The 18,326-nt window shown below is 41.9% G+C and overlaps 1 protein-coding gene across 6 annotated transcripts in view; it reads right to left on the bottom strand.

Annotated features, from left to right (window-relative positions):
• Nucleotides 1-753: 753 nt before the first annotated feature.
• The window catches only part of CEP350 (centrosomal protein 350), a 59,353-nt gene continuing 41,780 nt past the window's right edge, over nt 754-18,326 (bottom strand). For 5 of the 6 annotated variants that reach the window (XM_035121771.2, XM_035121770.2, XM_035121773.2 and 2 more), the window contains 12 exons: nt 16,198-16,320; nt 13,441-13,640; nt 11,287-11,465; nt 10,805-10,949; nt 9,961-10,121; nt 8,620-8,756; nt 8,276-8,358; nt 5,147-6,861; nt 4,338-4,730; nt 3,693-3,839; nt 2,867-2,989; nt 754-1,592 (listed from right to left, as the gene is read on the bottom strand). In XM_035121771.2, the coding sequence (XP_034977662.2) occupies nt 1,428-1,592; nt 2,867-2,989; nt 3,693-3,839; nt 4,338-4,730; nt 5,147-6,861; nt 8,276-8,358; nt 8,620-8,756; nt 9,961-10,121; nt 10,805-10,949; nt 11,287-11,465; nt 13,441-13,640; nt 16,198-16,320 (3,571 nt within the window). In that variant the 3' untranslated portion in view covers nt 754-1,427. The remainder of the gene's footprint in view (nt 1,593-2,866; nt 2,990-3,692; nt 3,840-4,337; nt 4,731-5,146; nt 6,862-8,275; nt 8,359-8,619; nt 8,757-9,960; nt 10,122-10,804; nt 10,950-11,286; nt 11,466-13,440; nt 13,641-16,197; nt 16,321-18,326) is intronic. The other variant, XM_035121772.2, reaches the window with a different exon arrangement.

The raw sequence follows: 18,326 nt of genomic DNA, 5'->3' as shown, positions 1-18,326 counted from the left end.
GTAGGTTAGGCTGGGAGATGGCAAGGGGGACAAAGTTTCAAAGGGGAGGGGAGCCCAGTGAGTTGCATAGCTCAGGGTCCATTTTTAACCTGAATCTACCCAGTCTTGGAGCTCGTCCACACTTCTGCTTATCCCATGTCTAGAAAGCACGGGTCCAAGCGGTTCTGCCTTTGCTCCGCCACGTTCCCCTGGAAAACCCGCTCTCAAACGCTAAATCGGAGAAAACGTCAATCTGGAGAAAACCCAATCACAATTTGCTCTGATTCAGTGGTAAAATTTTTTCTAAGATTTGTGTCTCAGGCTGAACACAAATTAAATTTTTTTCACTCTGGGCAGCTTCCAACAAAATATTAATACAATAGTCTGTTAAACATTAAAAGCTTCCCTAAACAGGGCTGCCTTCAGATGTCTTCTAAAAGTCTGGTACAGTAGTTGTTTTTCTCTTTGACATCTGGTGGGAGGGCGTTCCACAGGGCGGGTGCCACTACTGAGAAGGCTATACTGGACCGAGGTCGTTTAGGGCTTTAAAGGTCAGTACCGACACTTTGAATTGTGCTCAGAAATGTACTGGGTTTTTCAAGCCTGGTGTTATGTGGTCTCAGCAGCCGGTCCCAGTCAACAGTCTAGCTGCCACATTCTGGATTAGTTGTAGTTTCCAGGTCATCTTCAAAGGTAGGCCCACATAGAGTGATAAGAGATAACTAGAGATAAATAGAGATAACTAGAGCATGCACCACTCAGAGAGAATTAGGATCATGTTTCAAAAAGAGTTTTTTATTTTGATAATTTATAAATCAGTTTATTTACAGTTTTTATTCTCTTAAAGTACATCTCAAATTAACAAACATATTTACATTGGTATACACAGGGACTACCCTGGATACCATACAGTTTACAGGGTGTTAAGGTTGTAATTATAATCTACTGAGCTGAGCTGGAGGTGTGATTGGTAGCAGAAATTGGCCTGGGAACCAGTTTGACAGGTATATTGACACAGACACAGTACACACACGCTTTGTATCTGCAGAATACAGTACACAGGGAACAAGGGTCTCCCCAAAAATGCTCTGCAAAAAATCAAGGAACAATTGGAGTTTTTCCTTGATTTTTTGCGGAGCCTTTTTGGGGAGACCCTTCTTCCCTGTGTACTGTGTCCCTGCAGATACGAAACATGTGTGTAAATGTCTGTGTAAGTAACCTTGTCAAACTGGTTCTGCAGCTCAGCTCACTCAGTACATCCAAGTAAAATATAGCTTCTGTCACTGGAGTACAATATGGTTTTACATCTCCCCCTTTAATAAATTGGAGTTATTAAAATGAAGAACAATGTTTACTATTTAGTTTCCCTTGCTGGATAACTCGTGCTCTAACCCAGTTAGCACCTCTGTGAGTGGTTTTTGGGGTTCCTTGTTACAGTAACAAGACTGTCAGACAGGCAGCAGCTTCTCGTGTTTTTCATTAATCTGGTGAAGGACATCAACGGTGTCTTTAATTAAGGCATCAAAAATTCCATCTGCCAGTTGCATCTTCACCTGCAGCTCATCTTCGTCATAGTTCACCCATTGAGCTTCTTCCTCATGCAACTCCTGCGTCTTAGAATTTAGAGGGGACAGAGGGAGAGAAAGTTCCTAGTATTAAACACAGATCTTTATACATATTTAGAACAAGCATGTTCTTATAAAAGCCTGCAGCTACCTTTGCTTCCTCCCACCTTAGGACAGGCTTCAGGAAATCAACACAAGTGTTTTACAGTGGTGCCTCGCTTAACGAATGCCCTGCTTAACGAAAGTTTCGCTTAACGAAAGGTTTTTTTCTAGCGGAGGTTGCCTCGCTAGACGAATTCGTTTTCGTCTAGCGAATCACGGTTTCCCATAGGAATGCATTGAAATTCAATTAATGCGTTCCTATGGGCAAAAAAAAAATTCAAAAAAATTTCAATGCATTCCTATGGGATTCGCTAGACGAATTTTTTCGTTATAAGAAAAGACCCGTGGAACGAATTAAATTTGTCTAGCGAGGCACCGCTGTATTATGAACAACATAATATAGTCATCATTTATGTAACAGCTTGAAAGTAAACTTGAAAATATTGCAATAACCTGTGCTTGCCAGTGACTACACTCACTTCACACTAGGGCTTTAGGCCAGTTGTAGTAAAATTACCTGCCAGGCTTCAGTATTTACTCTGCACAGTGTGCCTTCCTTCTAACATCATAGTTAAGAGATGGTTGGAGAATTGTCCCAAGAGCTGCATGGGAATCCTCTCCCTTCCCCCTTCCTTGAAAAGAAGGCTGAAAGTAGCTTGATAGCTTTGTGGCTAAGACACCTGGATCATTTTAAACATGTAGGGCCCAAACCCCCAACACTTTTCTATTTTGGAGCAGGAAAGGGTGGCTGTGATTTTGTTGGCTTCTGCACAGTGATGGGTGTTCTGAACACTGCCATCAAGCATCTCGTGAATCTGGTGTATTCCCCACCTCTCTTTCCTGCAGGTGTGTGTGTGTGTGTGTTTTGATTGGCTGCTATTGAATGAAAGTGCTTGTCTCCATCAAGGCAGGATAGAAGGAAGACAAAGCTGGTGGCAACAATTTTTGGCTTGGTTTAGCAAGGCAACCCCAAACACCGGGTTCTTGCTACTCATGAAGTTAATACAAAGCAAATGCTCTGCTCTGGAGTTTGTAGATTCCATTAAGCCCTTATAGCCTAAAAACCCATTAGACTATGTGCTCAGTTTTGGTTGGAGCATGTCCAGGAGTTTCAGTATAAGAACAGAAGGGCAAATTATTTTTGTTGATAAGCAGATGAACTCCCTTGTCCTTTGATCCAGTAAATGTTTCAGCAACTAATTTTAAAAATATCTACTGACCAGTATATGATCCACTCTGTCACGTTTCTTGCGTCCAAATTTCATCGTTTTCTGCCACTCCATTTTGTGGTTTGGCTCCTTCTTTAAATTTAAGAGTCTTAGCACCTCCGTTGCTATGAAACACTAGGGTAAAGTATAAAAAAATGAGCTAAATATATTTGAAAGAAATATATCCTATTCACAGAATCCTCTCTACCAGCACAATTCATAGGTGGAAGATATCCAATGAAGAATTCTGTATTGTTGGGTATGGGATGTACAATAGAAGATATAACATGTTTCCTTGGTCATCCTTGTGGAAATTCTGAAAATGTGCTGTCGGCTGATATAGTTAGTTAAACATAGATAAATCCTATTCGCTATGAATAGTCATCTCAAGGGGTGACAAGAGTATATTCTTTAGGAAACCTCTTCCTCAGAAACTAAAATGCAGTGAAATTTAACATACTATCCAGGAAGGACTCTCAGAATTGTGCTAGTTCAATTACAATAAAGCAACTTGATACCTAACTGCAGCAGTAACTATTATAAACGTATTTGTGAATCATAAAGCTCATCAGTTTTACATTGCAGAATACAGGTCAGAGCAGCCATGTATTCATGGTAGAGCTTAAGTCTTCTTGCTATAACTAAAAGATAATAAACATTGTATGGGGCATAGGTGCAAACTGGCAAATGGAGGGGATCACACTTAGGATTACACTAAGTCATGGCTTGTTTTTTTAAAAAATTCTAGATAAAATGATAAGCTTTATCTATACAACTTTTTTGGCTTTCAGATGAAGTGTGCCAAGTCCCTAAATGAAATTAACAGCTTCATTCTTACCTTGATCTCCTCTAGATCATTTGGATCTTTTACTCGATGGTAATAACCAGTAATAATTCTGCAGGATTTCATCCACATGGGTTGGTTCAAATTTGGATCTTCTGCAAAGATCTCTTCAAAAATCTCTCTTGTTAAGTCAAACACAGCCTTGGTAAACAAAAGAATGTAGAATAAAAATAGCTTCAGACGGTGTATCTCCAGGACTATCAATATGCAGTCTGTGATTTATAATTACACCTGCATAGTGACCACAGCTATTCTGGTGCATGTCTCTCAATGTGGAAGGTGAGTCTTCCTGATGAGGTACAACCTAGAATTTCTTTCTAATGGTCCCCCTCTAGTTCACGCCTACACAACCCCCCTGCATGCACCCCTAACTTTGTGTTGGACTAAGGGTGACCATTGGCTGCTTCCTACCTTTCAGCTTAATCACAGGTTGTTGTAAATATAAAATTGGGGCAGGAAGGAGAACCATGGAAGCTGCCTGGAACTTCTTAGAGGAAAGGTGGGATAGATGTATTAGCTAAATAACTAAATACATAAAGCTGGAGGCCAAAAGAGCATATTCCTTCTTTTCCAAAGGATTCCTAAGTATTTTTCACATGGATCTGAGAGCAACAATCCCAACTGTCTCTCTTGATGTACCTGTTTATAGATCTGTTCACTAACAGCTTCAACGTCATCATCTCTGGAGGAATCAGTTATGTCTCTGGGGAGCCTGAAAGCCTGGATCTCATGCCCCAGCTTTTTGCACTTCCATAATTCCTCAGCTGCGGCATGCACCAATTCCTCCACCTCTTCTGCAGTGTGTGGGACAGCCAATAGCTCTTCACATGGCTTGGAAGGCACTTTGGGGGGCTCTGTTTCAGCCACGTCCCCTGCTTCCTTCTGAATGAGTTTGTGAGAACTCAAGCCAAAGTCTTCTTCAAACCAATCTTGCTCATCTTCCGATAAATCCAGGAACTCCCGGCTAAGCTCCAGTTCTGCCAGCCTCTTGGCAAGCTCTTCCTGACCACTGGCACAACACACAGGGCTTTCCTGTAGAATAAAAAGAAAGTGGTTGCTACTCAGAACAGTAGTGGTTTCCACCTATAGTGTACATCACATTTTGATACACAGTGGAATCTAGGAGGCATCAGCCCCAGATAAGCCCCATTCCATTCATCAGTCATAAGACTCAATGGCTAGACTGGAAGTGGAGAACCTTTCTTAGCTCCAGGGGCTGGAACCTGTGGGCATACTTCGACAGGTAATCCACCTATCATATTATGTCACTGTGATGCCACATGATTGATAGCTGGGTTGCCCCATCCTTTTGTCAAAATCACATATGCTTCCAAAGTCTGCTCCACAACCAGAGCTTGAAATGAAAGGCGAGAAGGTTTGGAAAGGGTTTTGCAGAGCTCTCTGCAGAAGTCTTCCCCCCCTCCCCAATAGAGATTGACTGTACTTACAGGCCTGGGATACATATCTGGAGAATAAACTTCTTCGCCATCATCCAGTTCAGAAATTAAAATGCTCTGCAATCTTTTCTCTTGGACAGAACAGAGGTCTTGATTGCTACACTGGATTTTCTCATTCTTGACCTTCCCGATTTGCTGCAGTTCATCAACTGTGTCCTTCACAAAAGCCTGCAGGAGGCTATCGGCCAGCAAGCCAACTTTTTCCTTTTGCTCGATCAGTTCTTCCTCCTCTTGGGATGGGACTCTAAGTTGTGCTTCTAATTGGCTTCTTTCTTTTGTCAGCAAGTCCAAGAGCGGAGAGGCAAATGTTATACAATCTTCAGCTGCAGGTGAGTCCTCTACGGCAGATGCATCTCTTGGAGAACTATTCTGGGGACATTCCTTACTTATGTTTCTTCCTTCGCTCTCCTCTTCAAGATTCTCTTTTTCATTTTGATCCACTTTGTGGTGATTTAGCTCTTGCTTGCAGAAAGAGTTTTCAGCTGTGTCCATGAAACTATTGGAACTTTCCAAAATACGAGAAATTTTTTGTGGAGGAGCAAAAATACCATGTTTTTCCTTACAATTAAAATAGTGAATGCCATTGTAAGTGCCATTATTGTTTCCTTCAGGCTTGTCCAACTCTACACCAGCCCAAAAGCCTTTAGCAAACTCTGTCAGGCCCTTAAATCTCAGCGTACCTGGCTGGACATTACTCACAAGAACTCTGTCACCAATGTTGAAACCTTTCAAAATGTTTTCTTCTTCTGCCTTGGAAATGGAAACCCAAAGTGATGAATCAACATAAGCAGATTCCTCTTCCACATCACTGCGTTCCCTACTTTTCATAAATTCTGTGGGTGACTTCAGTTCTAATAATCTCTCTGAATGAACACTGCCAGCCACAGACGAAGACTTATCACTGAGGCATTCACTTACTTCATCATCACTTCCAATACTACTCCTAGGCGTTTTTGTATAGCAAGATTTCTCCCCCTGTGACATAGAGTCTTTTTCAAGGGACAATGAAAATGTGTCAAAATCATCCTTATAATATTCAGTAAGAGGTGTCTCATCTTTTGACATCTCTGTTCCTGAGGAAGACACTTCAAAATCATTTGAATATGTTGGCTCTTTGCAAATGGAAATCTTTTCTGAAACCAAGGCATCTCCTTTCAGCAGTTCCTTGCTCAACGTTGGAGAGGATTCGATTGTTAAGGCACTTTTATCACCCTTGTTAGTTTCCTTTCGCATCTCAGTTTTTCTCTCAACAAAAGCCAACTCAATCTGATTCTTTCCCAACAGCTCAGCCTCAGGACATACATCTGCCTTTAGGGAAGCTGGAGGTGAACTCTTCAGCTCTTTGTCCAATTTATAAGCATCACATCTTTCAGAAACCTTCTGAGAAACTTCTGCTTCCGATTCTTCTGATTTTAAAGATTCAATTTCCTCTTGTATCACAGATCTATTAGTGGAAACAGTAGAATCATAACTCTCTGCATCTTCAAACCTGTCCTGTGACACATGGGATGCTTTGTTTAAGTCTCCTAAGTCTTTGAAGAGAGATGATGAGGCCAAACTCTCCAATGAACCACCAGGTTCTGCTCTAGATTTTCTTGTGGAGTGTACAGATGAGGATATTGTTCGGGAGTGTTCCTCGGTCTGAATTTCTGCTTCAATGAATTTCTTGGTGTACGCAGACACAGATTTCTCATGAGAAGCAGCATCTGGGGTGTGGGGTGGGAATAAAGACATGAAAGACTTACATCATTTTGTATAACATTTGCAATTTAACCTTATTAAAGCAGTTAAGTCAATAATGCTTGTGTTGTAATGAAAAAGTGTAATCCTTGATGGCCAGGCTAAACAACTGTGCAGTCAAGAGGTTTTTCATTTACAGTGGTACCTCGACAACCAAACAACTCGACTTCCGAAGGTTTCGACTTCCGAAGTTGACAACCCCAGAAGTCTTTTCGCCGCGTGTGTGTTCTGCACCTGCACAGAAGTGCGGTCCTTATAAAGACCCCAATATCTCCTGCAACGATTTTGCAAAGTTTTTTTGCAGATAAAGTCGCTCAGATTCGGAATGAGGTAGACACCACCATGGAAGCAGGGCTGGGGCGGGAGAGTGCTGGAGCTCTGTCTGGTTGAATTGCATGGAATCAATTTTAATCCGTTACCCCTGAGGATGTGGACAGGCTACTTGGACGCGTGAAACCAAGCACCTGTCTCCTTGATCCTTGCCCATCCTGGCTAATAAAAGCAAGGTGGGAAGGGCTGGGCGATGGGCTCTGCGGGGTGGTGAATGCTTCCCTCTGTGAGGGAGCATTCCCAGGCCCGCTGAAAGAGGCGGTCATTAAGCCAACTTCTTAAAAAACATCTTTAGACCCAGCCAATATGGCCAACTATCGCCCAGTCTCAAAACTTCCATTCCTGGGCAAGGTGATTGAGCGGGTGGTTGCTGAACAACTCCAGGCATGCTTGGAGATGCAGACCATTTGGATCCCTTCCAATTCAGGCCTCATCATGGGACTGAAACTGCCTTGGTCACACTGGTTTATGATCTCCGGCGGGCTAGGGACAAAGGTGAGAGCTGTTTCCTAGTTCTGATGGATCTCTCAGCGGCTTTTGATACAATCGATCATGACATCCTTCTGGACCGTCTAGAGGAGCTGGGAGCTTGGGGCACTGTTATACAGTGGTTCCGCTCCTTCCTCCTGGGCCATGCCCAGAAAGTGGTGGTGGGAGATGAGTGCTTAGACCCCCTGGGCTCACACTTGTGGGGTGCCCCAGGGTTCTGTCCTCTCCCCCATGCTTTTTAACATCTACATGAAGCCGCTGGGAGAGATCATCAGGGGGTTTGGGCTGGGTGTCCATCAATATGTGGATGATACCCAGCTCTACCTCTCTTTTAAATCGGAACCAGTGAAGGCGGTGAAGGCCCTGTTACAATTAATTATTGGGGAAAGTGTTGATTGAATTGACATTACTTTCAAAAACTATAGCCCCAAAGAAGGAAGAATCATTTGTCCTGGATATGGTTTACCCACAACACCCCTCATACAGTTTGCATATTGTAAAAATCCAGGAAGGTTTCAGCAGAGACAACAGCAGCAAGCATTTGTTTTTCAAGCTACGTACCAACATGCTCTGCAATGGACTCCAAGGACACTCTGGGACGTTCAGAGTCAGTTATTGATTTCCAACTTTTTGTTGATTCGGACCTTTAAAAAATCAATGGGAAACCAACAAGTATGTGAAAGTGTGATACGCTAAAGACACTAAAGACACAAGGTAAAAAAAAACCTGGCCAAAACTTGCTATTTGGCCAGGGCATTAAAAACAACAACAACAGATCTCCCCATAAGTTTTAATCTCCAACTCAGTGTGATACAACAAACAAATTTAACTTTGGTATCTGGAAGAGATAGAAACTTTTTTTTGAGATATACAATGGCATACATGTGGAAAGACAACTGTATTACCTATTAAGTGGAGATGACTTGATCTTTGGTTTCTCAGTAGCTGAAGACGGGGTTTTAATTTGAGGTTTAGCAGTAGACGTTGCCTCCAGATCCCAACTCAGTTCTGCTTCAGTCTTCTTGATGAATTCATCATAAGTCTGAGAAGAGGTGAGGAAAGTCTGAGAACTTTAATTCTTACTTTGAAAATCAGTGAACAAATACCGTATTTTTCGCTCCATAAGACGCACCTGACCAAAAGACGCACCTAATTTTTAGAGGAGGAAAGCCCTGGTTTTTTTGGGATAAGCTCACAGTTGTGCGGCTTGTTTTGCAAATGGGAAAAGCCCTGTTTTGGGGGGATCAGCTCACAGTTGTGCAGCTTTTCTGCAAAGGGGGAAAGCTCCTTTTTTGAGCATCAGCTCAAAGTTGTGCAGCTTCTTTTGCAAATGGGAAAAGCCCCCTTTGGGGGTGGATCAGCTCACAGTTGTGCAGCTTTTCTGCAAAGGGGGAAAGCTCCATTTTTTTGAGCACCAGCTCAAAGTTGCTGACCTTACCTTGCAAAGGGGAAAAAATCGTGTTTTTATGGGGTTCAACTCACAGTTCTGCATTTTCTTTAGGAAAGGAAAGGGAGCCATTTCTACAGTTTCCAGATAGATAATCTAATCAGCCAGTCATATGTGGCTGCAGCCTCCTCTGCAGAACATTCAACAATGGAGGGCTGGGAAAGGGGGCGGGGCCTGGAAGGGAGCTAGCGTCCCTTATCTCCCTCCCCATCTCTTGCAATCAGCTGCTGAGCGGGTTCCTTTCAACTCCCTCTTTCTCTCTTGTTAGCCTTCAGCTCTTCCTTTAAAAAAAAAAGCAGGATCTGCTTTTCCCCCCTGGGCAATCCGGCTCCAGGGACCATGCATTCGCTCCATAAGACGCACCGACAGCTCCTCTTACTTTTTAGGAGGAAAAAAGTGTGTCTTATGGAGCGAAAAATACGGTATAAACAGAGGATGAGATTCTTGTGAAAATTCTCTTTGCTCCATTTTAATTAAGTTTACCTTGACAGTCTTACTGAACATATGCCAATATAGCATGCTATAACTGAAAATATTTTTTATTTACAAATAGCTTTTGTATATTAACTAAACTGTACCCAGGAAGAACATTATTCTTCCCTATTTGTATTGCCAGCACCACCAAGACTATAGAATCTTTAAAAACTGCAACCTTTAAGCTGTGATTACTATTTTAAAATTATGCATTTTAAAAGGAAACATGGAAACAGTGGCACTGTTACTACCAAGTTGGAGGAGAAAATGATTTTTCTTATAGATTCCACGACTATTTAAAACACCTCTTTCAAGTTATCCTTACCTCTAACTGCTTGATCAAACTAGCCTCTTGGGCTTTCAGTCTCTCCTTGTACCTCTTCTTCCGCTCCTTTTTCAGCTGGTAAACAACAGACTTTCTCTTCCGTAACTTATCCTGCAGAGCCTGAATCCGGCTTTCAATATCACTTTGATCAGATGCAGTTTCTGATAAGGAAAGTTTTCATACTTTCAGAGACAAATGCGTAGTACTACTTTTTTTTTTTACTGCTTTACTAATTGATTGATCATATGATTTTTGAGTCAGGGCCTTCTCTTGTTTGATCATGTAAAGTTCCACCTAGTTTGATGGTGATGCATAAGTAAGCTAATATTTAATGTGGCAATCTTCACAAACCCATTCATATATCAATGAAGCTCAGTGGAGTTAGGCACCCAGGTAATGTTGATTTCATCAACGGAACTTTGGTAGAATTCCTAGCTTTTTCAAGCTTACGTACCTTCACACCTATTTTTTTAAAAGATTTAGTCCAAAAAGCACAAGGGGGGGGGAGCATGTAGAAGACAGACTGACATTGACACTTACTATAGTGCAGTGTTTCTCAACCAGTGTGCCTCCAGATGTTTTGGGACTACAACTCCCATCATCCCTAGCTAGCAAGACCAGTGGTCAGGAATTATGGGAGTTGTAGTCCCAAAACATCTGGCGGCACACTGGTTGAGAAACACTGCTATAGTGAACAAGCTTCCTAAACCGAAACAATCAATATGTACTTTACCCAGCAATATTATATAACAGTTTTAGAAAGAAATACTGTATTAATGCCTAAATGTTGAGTGTGGCTTATCCTTGAAATACAAGATTGTAAACCCGAATCTCTAAAGCCTACCTGACTGAGTCATGGAAAAAGATTCATCGGACCAACTGTAAGATACATCTTGGGATTTTGTAGATAAATTTTGCTGCTCCGCAATTCTGTGGGTTCCTTTGCCAGATTCTTGCTTTGACAGGGATGTGCTACTTTTGGATGGAGACTATTCAAAGAGGGAAGAAAGTAATCTGCTTGTAAAATTCACATGGGAGGTGGGTGGGAAACATGCATCATGATAATCATTTGGAATAGACTAATTACAAGTATGGAAAGCATTTTCCGGTCATAGTTCTTTAGTTACAGCAAACTGCTAAGCATCTACGAACTTTTAGGAGAATTCCATCTGCAGCCCTTTAACCAGCCCTTTAATTAGATATACTACAAGTTGCTGAAATCAGAATATTAACGCTATTTTTTCTTCCAAGAAGAAAACAAGCTATATGCAATATTTAGTCGTGGTGCAACATGGTTTTAGTACAGTGATAAACAAGTTCACTAACGTGTTCATAAACAATTTCTTCAGTAAGTTTCTGATCCAGGCTTTCCAACTGCTCTTGGTCCTCAGAGATCTTTGATGGGCAATTCTCAACAGCGACACTGCCCAGTTCTTCAGGGACAGAACTTTCATTATTCAGGTGAGAACATGGTGGCACTGAAAAGTCATCCTCGCTGGCTATTTCTGGGAGAAAAGACAGTGGAGTAGAGTCAGTAGAGCAATAACTACAGCCACCTTCGCATACAGAGATGATGCAAATGTTTTGACTACAAATTTAATTCCCCTTTATTGAGGTGAGGGACACACACAAAATTAATGAATCCTCACGCAAAGATCACAGGCACAATTGAACAACAAGCAATTGTAATTAGTAATTTATCATCATCATCATCTCTACACCACCCTTCATCTGAGGATTATGGGGATATTTACAATATAAAAGCACAAAATTCATACCATAGTAACACACAAAAGCAATACCCACCCCCCAGTTTAAACGACCATGGATTATTAAATTAGCCAAAGTCCTGGGAGGAAAGGAATGTTTTTGCCTGGTGCGTAACAAAGGCACCAAGTGAGCTTCCCTCAGGAGAGCATTCCACGAGCGGAGAGCCACCACAGAAAGACCCTGTTCTCATGTTGCCGCCCTCCGAAACTTTTGCGGAAAAGGCACATAAAGAAGCACTTCAGATAATGATTGCAGGGTCTGGATTGGTTCATATGGGGAGAGGTGATGCTTGAGGTATTGCAGTCCAATGAGATGTATCTGACAATGATTCAGTTAAATGTTACAAATATTTTATTAAAAAAATTCCTTCAGTAGCACCTTAAAGACCAACTAAGTTTATATTTTGGTATGAGCTTTCGTGTGCATGCACACTTCTTCAGATACACTAGAAACAGAAGTGTCAGACCCTATATATATACAGAGGGTGGGGGGGTGGGGGGGAATGGGTGATGGGCTGATGGGAGTGGTATATACCTCACTTCCAATACGGAATAAACAAAGTTGCTATGCTGCTAACCATGAATTTTCACTACATTTGGGGCCATTTAGACTGATACTGGAATTTTAATGTTTCATTTTTCACACAGAGTGCAATTTCTCAATTTCCCCCAATTTATTTTAAAGGAAAAGGTGGATGTTACCATCTTTATCCTGCCAGATCAAAGCACTGACATTAGTTCTTCACCAAATGCAACGAACCGGAATAGTTCAAGACAAGATCAACCATTCAAGAAAAGGTAAAAAGGTAAAGGGACCCCTACCATTAGGTCCAACCGTGGACGACTCTGACATTGCGGTGCTCATCTTACTTTACTGGCTGAGGGTGCCGGCATACGGCTTCCGGGTCATGTGGCCAGCATGATGAAGCCACTTCTGGCGAACCAGAGCAGCGCATGGAAACGCTGTTTACCTTCCCGCCGGAGCGGTACCTATTTATCTACTTGCACTTTGTGCTTTTGAACTGCTAGGTTGGCAAGAGCAGGGACCGAGCAATGGGAGCTCACCCTGTCACAGGGATTCAAACCGCCGACCTTCTGATCGGTAAGCCCTAGGCTCTGTGGTTTAACCCACAGCGCCACCCGTGCAGAAGGCTATATCAAGTACAGCACACCACCAGGGCCGTCTTAAGCACCTCTGGCGCCCTAATGCGACGGATCCCTCCGGCGCCCCCCCGCCCTGTTTCCCAGGTCGGTGGGCGCAGCGCGCAGCCGCTGCTGCTGCACGGCGGGCGGGCGCAGCTGCGTGGCGCCCCCCTGGCGGGCGGGCGCCCTGGCGCCCTGCGCCACCCAGCCTCGCCATAGGGCCGGCCCTGTACACCAAGTATTCTCCCCCCTCCAGAAAAAAAAGACAACTACCAAGAACCGTCACACAGCAGCTAAACCAATGCTTAACTGATGATCTCCTCCCTTTGAGTGGTGGCTGCTATAAAAAGAAGAAGAAGAATCTGTCTAATAATCATGTGAAATGGGCATAACCCTTTGATCAGACTATCTATCTCTGGAAGATGTGAGAGCTGCTCCACTGTGGTGCAATCCCATGTCGCAGGAAAGGATCATCTTGCTCCTGTGACTTGGGCCAACTGCATGAGTCTTTCCTCCATGATCAGAGCCAAATCAAGGTTTTCTCAAAAGCACCCTCTCGTTTTTGTACCTTTTGCATCAGATTTCTGGTCTCCTGCCCCCTTTCTGTTTACTTTTGCTTTAAGCAGTTCCATGTCCCAGGCAGCCAGGGCTTGCTTCTCTATTTGACATATCTCTTCTTCCTCTGCATCTAAGCGGCGTTTCCATTGCAGCAGTTCTTCAGCGTGCTGGCGACGCTTCATCAGTTTTTGTTCTCGCTTTGTCAAGAACCTGGCAAACAAAACAGTGAGAAATTGGTTACAAGTGCCATGAAGTGTAGGAGACAAGGAACCTGACCCTCCATTAACACGTTTGGCTTAATGTACATTATTTAATAACAATATTCCAATTAGTATCATGGTTGCTAATTCAGTACAACAAGAATACATGAGAAAGTAAGAGGAGGCAGCAGAAGTTAATACATGTCACATAATTCTGCACAACCTGCCCTAAAATATAACGGGTGGGGGGAGTTCCCATCCAGGTTGATCTTTCAACAGAACCAAGAGCAAGCAGCACAGAATTGAAGAATGTTACAAATAAATTCTAGATTATTTGAAGTAACAGATAATTGTAAATCTAGGCTTACAATTTAATATAACTGCATTGCTAGCAATACAGCAATTCACCTCCATATCTGATGCTTTGAAAACAATTATAGAATTCAGGATTTCTATCTCATCAACAAACTGTGTCAGGAACTGCAATAGACTCTATTGCCCAGAACATCACAATGTAATCTTCTGGAAAGAAGTTGTTGAGATGGAATGCACACCTCTCCACAAAGCCATACATTTTCCCACTGTCCCAAGTTACAAGAGATTGAAGAAACAGATAGTTCTGAAATATTGTCAACCATGAGAACAGGGCTTTAAGAAATACAAATAGTGAACACAAAAGTAGCCAAACCCTGGTGGAAGAAAACATTTGAATAGTGCCTCCCTATTGTGGTATGTATGTATGTATGTATGTATGTATGTATGTATGTATGTATGTATGAATTAATAAATAATTGCTGTTTAATGGTAGCATAAATGGTGCCCCCTGGAGACAGACCACATCATCCTCTGATAAATGGGGCACAAAATGAAGACCGCAAAAACATTATCCAGAAAGCTTTGAAGTAGATATTTAAAAGGTAATTATTACTGTGACTTTCCAATAAACCTCGACACAAAGCTATATCAATTACATTTCCAGAACTTCTTTCCTAGCAGTTTTTGAAAGTTCTAAGCAACAAAGCCAAAATATTCAAGTTTCATATACTACAAAAGGAAGCAGAAGACTGGGACAAGGGGGGGATCTCCTCCTAAGGAGACTATTCACTAATTATCCTTAGCAGAAAAAGGAAATTTGACAACGGAGAACCAAATGCTCAGGTATGTGCACAGATGCCAACGTGAATAAAATATTGGGGCATAATCAATAACAAGACGTGGCACAACACATGCCAATCAATAACAAGACGTGGCACAACACATTTGAATGGCAATGTCCATCAACTTTGGGGGCTCAGCCCCCTCAAATATTTCGGGGGGGGGGGGAAAGGAACCTCGGCTCCTAGGGATTGGGCTCCTATGGGTGGAAGTCAGATAACCTAAAACCACAGTAGTGTCAATTGCCAGGTAGCCAGCTTATGGAAACCACACTTTCCATGGGAGCTAAAAAAGCATACCTAAACAATTGCCCTACGCTGTTATCTAGGTTTGGGTTCTCCTGCAGTTAAAATAGAGATGTTCAGGCAAAGCTTTAATTGGAAGCTTATTGTTCTACGTGCCAAAGGCTTAGGTCCATAAGTCAGAACCCAACATACAGTGGGGTGATGATTGCTTCTGATCATTTGATTTTTTTCCATTCTATTACACTGGAAATTTCATGATCCCACTGGTCTCTATTCTCCAAGTTAGAAGCAGAAGGAGGATCTGGTGCCAAGGAGCATCCTTTCTCCGTTTTGATGTCTTTCAACCGAGAAAGAAATGAATTTAAAGTCTTGTGCTAAGTAAAAACCTAAGACACATTACTTTTATTTTTAAAAAAATAGTAAGTCTGAACCTCATAATTAGAGAGAAAATATTGGAAACATAGGTTAAAAACCCTCTAAGAACAGGAGCTAGGCAAAGCAGTCATCATGTGTCAAGGAAATAAAGAGTCCAGAACTATATTGTGTCTCTGTTTCCCACATGGCTTTTGCAAGTCAACAATCTTTGCTTGCTGTACCTCCCTCTGCTAATCCTAGTATCCATGCCTTTTTAAAAATCAGACCACCATGAAAATACCCCCCATTATTTGGTGGAAGATGCAATTACTGGAAACAGAAGCACATTTGGTTAGATTGCATCATTATTCCTAACTCTGATTTGGGCTCATTTATAAGCAATTTAGTTTGAGCAGGATAAATTTCAACCAATGTGGCCATATAGAAGGCACCAGAATTATTTTCAAATCAGTCTGATCAGCTTAAAAAGCAAATAATTGACACTTTGCAACTGAAATATATTTTATTTATATACAGTTAAAAATCTCAAAACTGGTGATCTCAGCTGAAAGGGAGGTGCTAAAAGACAAATTAAATCTCAGAATCTCTGCCTAAACCATTGTTCTCTAACACTAAGTTATGCATTGGGCAACTAAGAGAGGCAGAAGACTGCCAGTCACATCTACAGAATTACCAGGTAAGAGCTGTGAAAAATCCATCCAATTCATGAAGAGCCTCCTAGTCATGTACGGTTAAAACTGAACAGAGCATGCTCGATCAAAGAGTCTACCACTGAAAAAGGTAGAACGTTACCTGACCAATTGGTTGTAGATATACAGCTGGAATTTGGGATGGAGGTTGGGAAAACAGACACTGAGAGAAGCCCAGTGGTGAGACGTAAAGACAGAGAAGAAGTAGTGAACAGGAGAGCAGTGTCTACAAAATAAGGAGGAAGAGTTTTAAGCCAAGATAGCAAGAAACAGGCAGAAAAATGAGAGCAGGAGAGCATCTTGCACAAATGGGTCTTAAATGTCAAACATATCGTCTTTCCACAAGTAGAAGACTCCAAAGGCAACAGAACGTAGCCATGCATTACCTACAACCCTTCGTTCCCTGTCAAAAGCCTGCCACTTTCCACACTATGAAACATATCTTACCCTTGATGCATTTTAGGAGGATTCCCCCCATTGTTTATAAGAGGAAGGCATTCCACCTATCCATTTCAGTACTGAATTTTAAAAGGCTTGCTATTCTGATCATTTGAACAGGGTTTCAAGCCATGTTCTAGTAGACACATTCCTGCTAATGAGAATTCTAATTAACTGCCCCAAGCTAAGCAAATGAATGCCAAAGAAAAAGAAAAAAGTTGAAATTTCAATGCACAGAACCTCCTGGCTCAAAACTTCAGAATGATGTGGAAAACTAATGTCAGTTGAAGAGTTCATATGCTGCCCTTTTTCACTAGAAGTTGGTTTTTTTCTTGGGATGTCACACTTCACACACACTTTCCTTTTCAAATACTCCTCTACAACAGGACATCATCTCTACTAAAATGTCTACATGGTAAAAATGTTAAAGCCAAACAAAGCACCTGGCTGAGAAAGTTGGTAAACAGTAAAAGCCATGCTACTCATAGGCACTAATCAGTTATACATGCGCAGTAAGAACTCACTAAGGTACAGCAACATGAAGTATCACTTATGTTTGGGATGGCTCCATGTTAAGGGGCTGAATATGCCAGGATCACAAGGGGTTAATTCTTTGACAGAGCATGCTCCTGTTCACATGCAAACTACAGACAAAGCCTTTTATTTCTCCTCTAACCAAACATTGATCCTGATCATTCCGTAGAGGAGGAATCCTACAAACTGTCAGATAAAACCAAGAGCATCATTCTCTAATTTGTCGGCATATTTGACAATTTACAAAATATTCTGCTTTTCCATACAGACTTGACAGTTCCAGACATGAAACAGGAGGCTAAGCTGCCTGTTGTTGTAAATATGTTATAAGCTTCTATGTAATTTAGCAGAATAATTTATTAAAGAACTCTCACATTAATCACATGCAAAAAATGCAATAGTTTGAAACACTATATGCCAGATATATGTTTCTTTTAAACAAAACACACACACACACTGTGCCTCCATCTTTGAAACCAGCTTCTTCTTTTCATGGACAGCAGACCCTAATAGAGTGGGGTGTGTGTGTGTGTGTGTGTGTCAAAAGGCTGTCAGAGTGTGTGTCTTAGGGAGAGTTCCAAACTGCCACTTCTTATTGCAGGCTCTGGTGGCAGGCAACATCCTGACATTCAGGGCCATCTTTTTGAAGGGCAGCGATGGGGGCAAACCCCAGTGCATTTATGGAAACCCTGACACCTGTGTCTCCCTGCCCCACCCACCCAAAGCCCCGCATGGGAATTTAAATCCTGCATAGAACTAATAAAAACAAATTTTACTGTGACTACAGTATTTCAGTTTAAAGTCCTTACCAGTGGGAAGATGTCTAAGACTACATATGGCAGGGGGGGGGGAAATCCTCTTTTTTAAAAAAATGCAAGTACTCAACCCAACACACAACCTCAAGCTGCACCATTTTAGGTTATGTATTGTTCTTCTGATGAATTTGAGCCTTCGAGGTTAAGCTTCAAAGATCACATTTGGTTTGGAGGTAGCAAAAGCTGAAGAGAAAGACCATCTCTTCACAAGGTGCGTTGAGATAGGTATCACATTATTAAATAGCAAGCATTATGCATTAAAGTAATGTATCTATACAGCTGCAGCCCTGCAGATGATGTGTACGCTCAACAATAGAGGATGCTTTGTATAACTCAGTGGTAGAGCATGCACCTTGCATGCAAGAGGTCCCAAGCTCAATGTGCAACATGTCCAGTCAAAAAGGGATGTCAGAGAGATTTTCCTGCCCAAGACTTTAGACAGTCT

The sequence above is a fragment of the Zootoca vivipara genome, chromosome 7 (genome assembly GCF_963506605.1).
Source record: "Zootoca vivipara chromosome 7, rZooViv1.1, whole genome shotgun sequence".
NCBI classification, from domain to species: domain Eukaryota; kingdom Metazoa; phylum Chordata; class Lepidosauria; order Squamata; family Lacertidae; genus Zootoca; species Zootoca vivipara.
The sequence above is the reverse complement of the archived record's forward strand: the minus strand, read 5'-3'. Positions and strand labels throughout refer to the sequence as shown.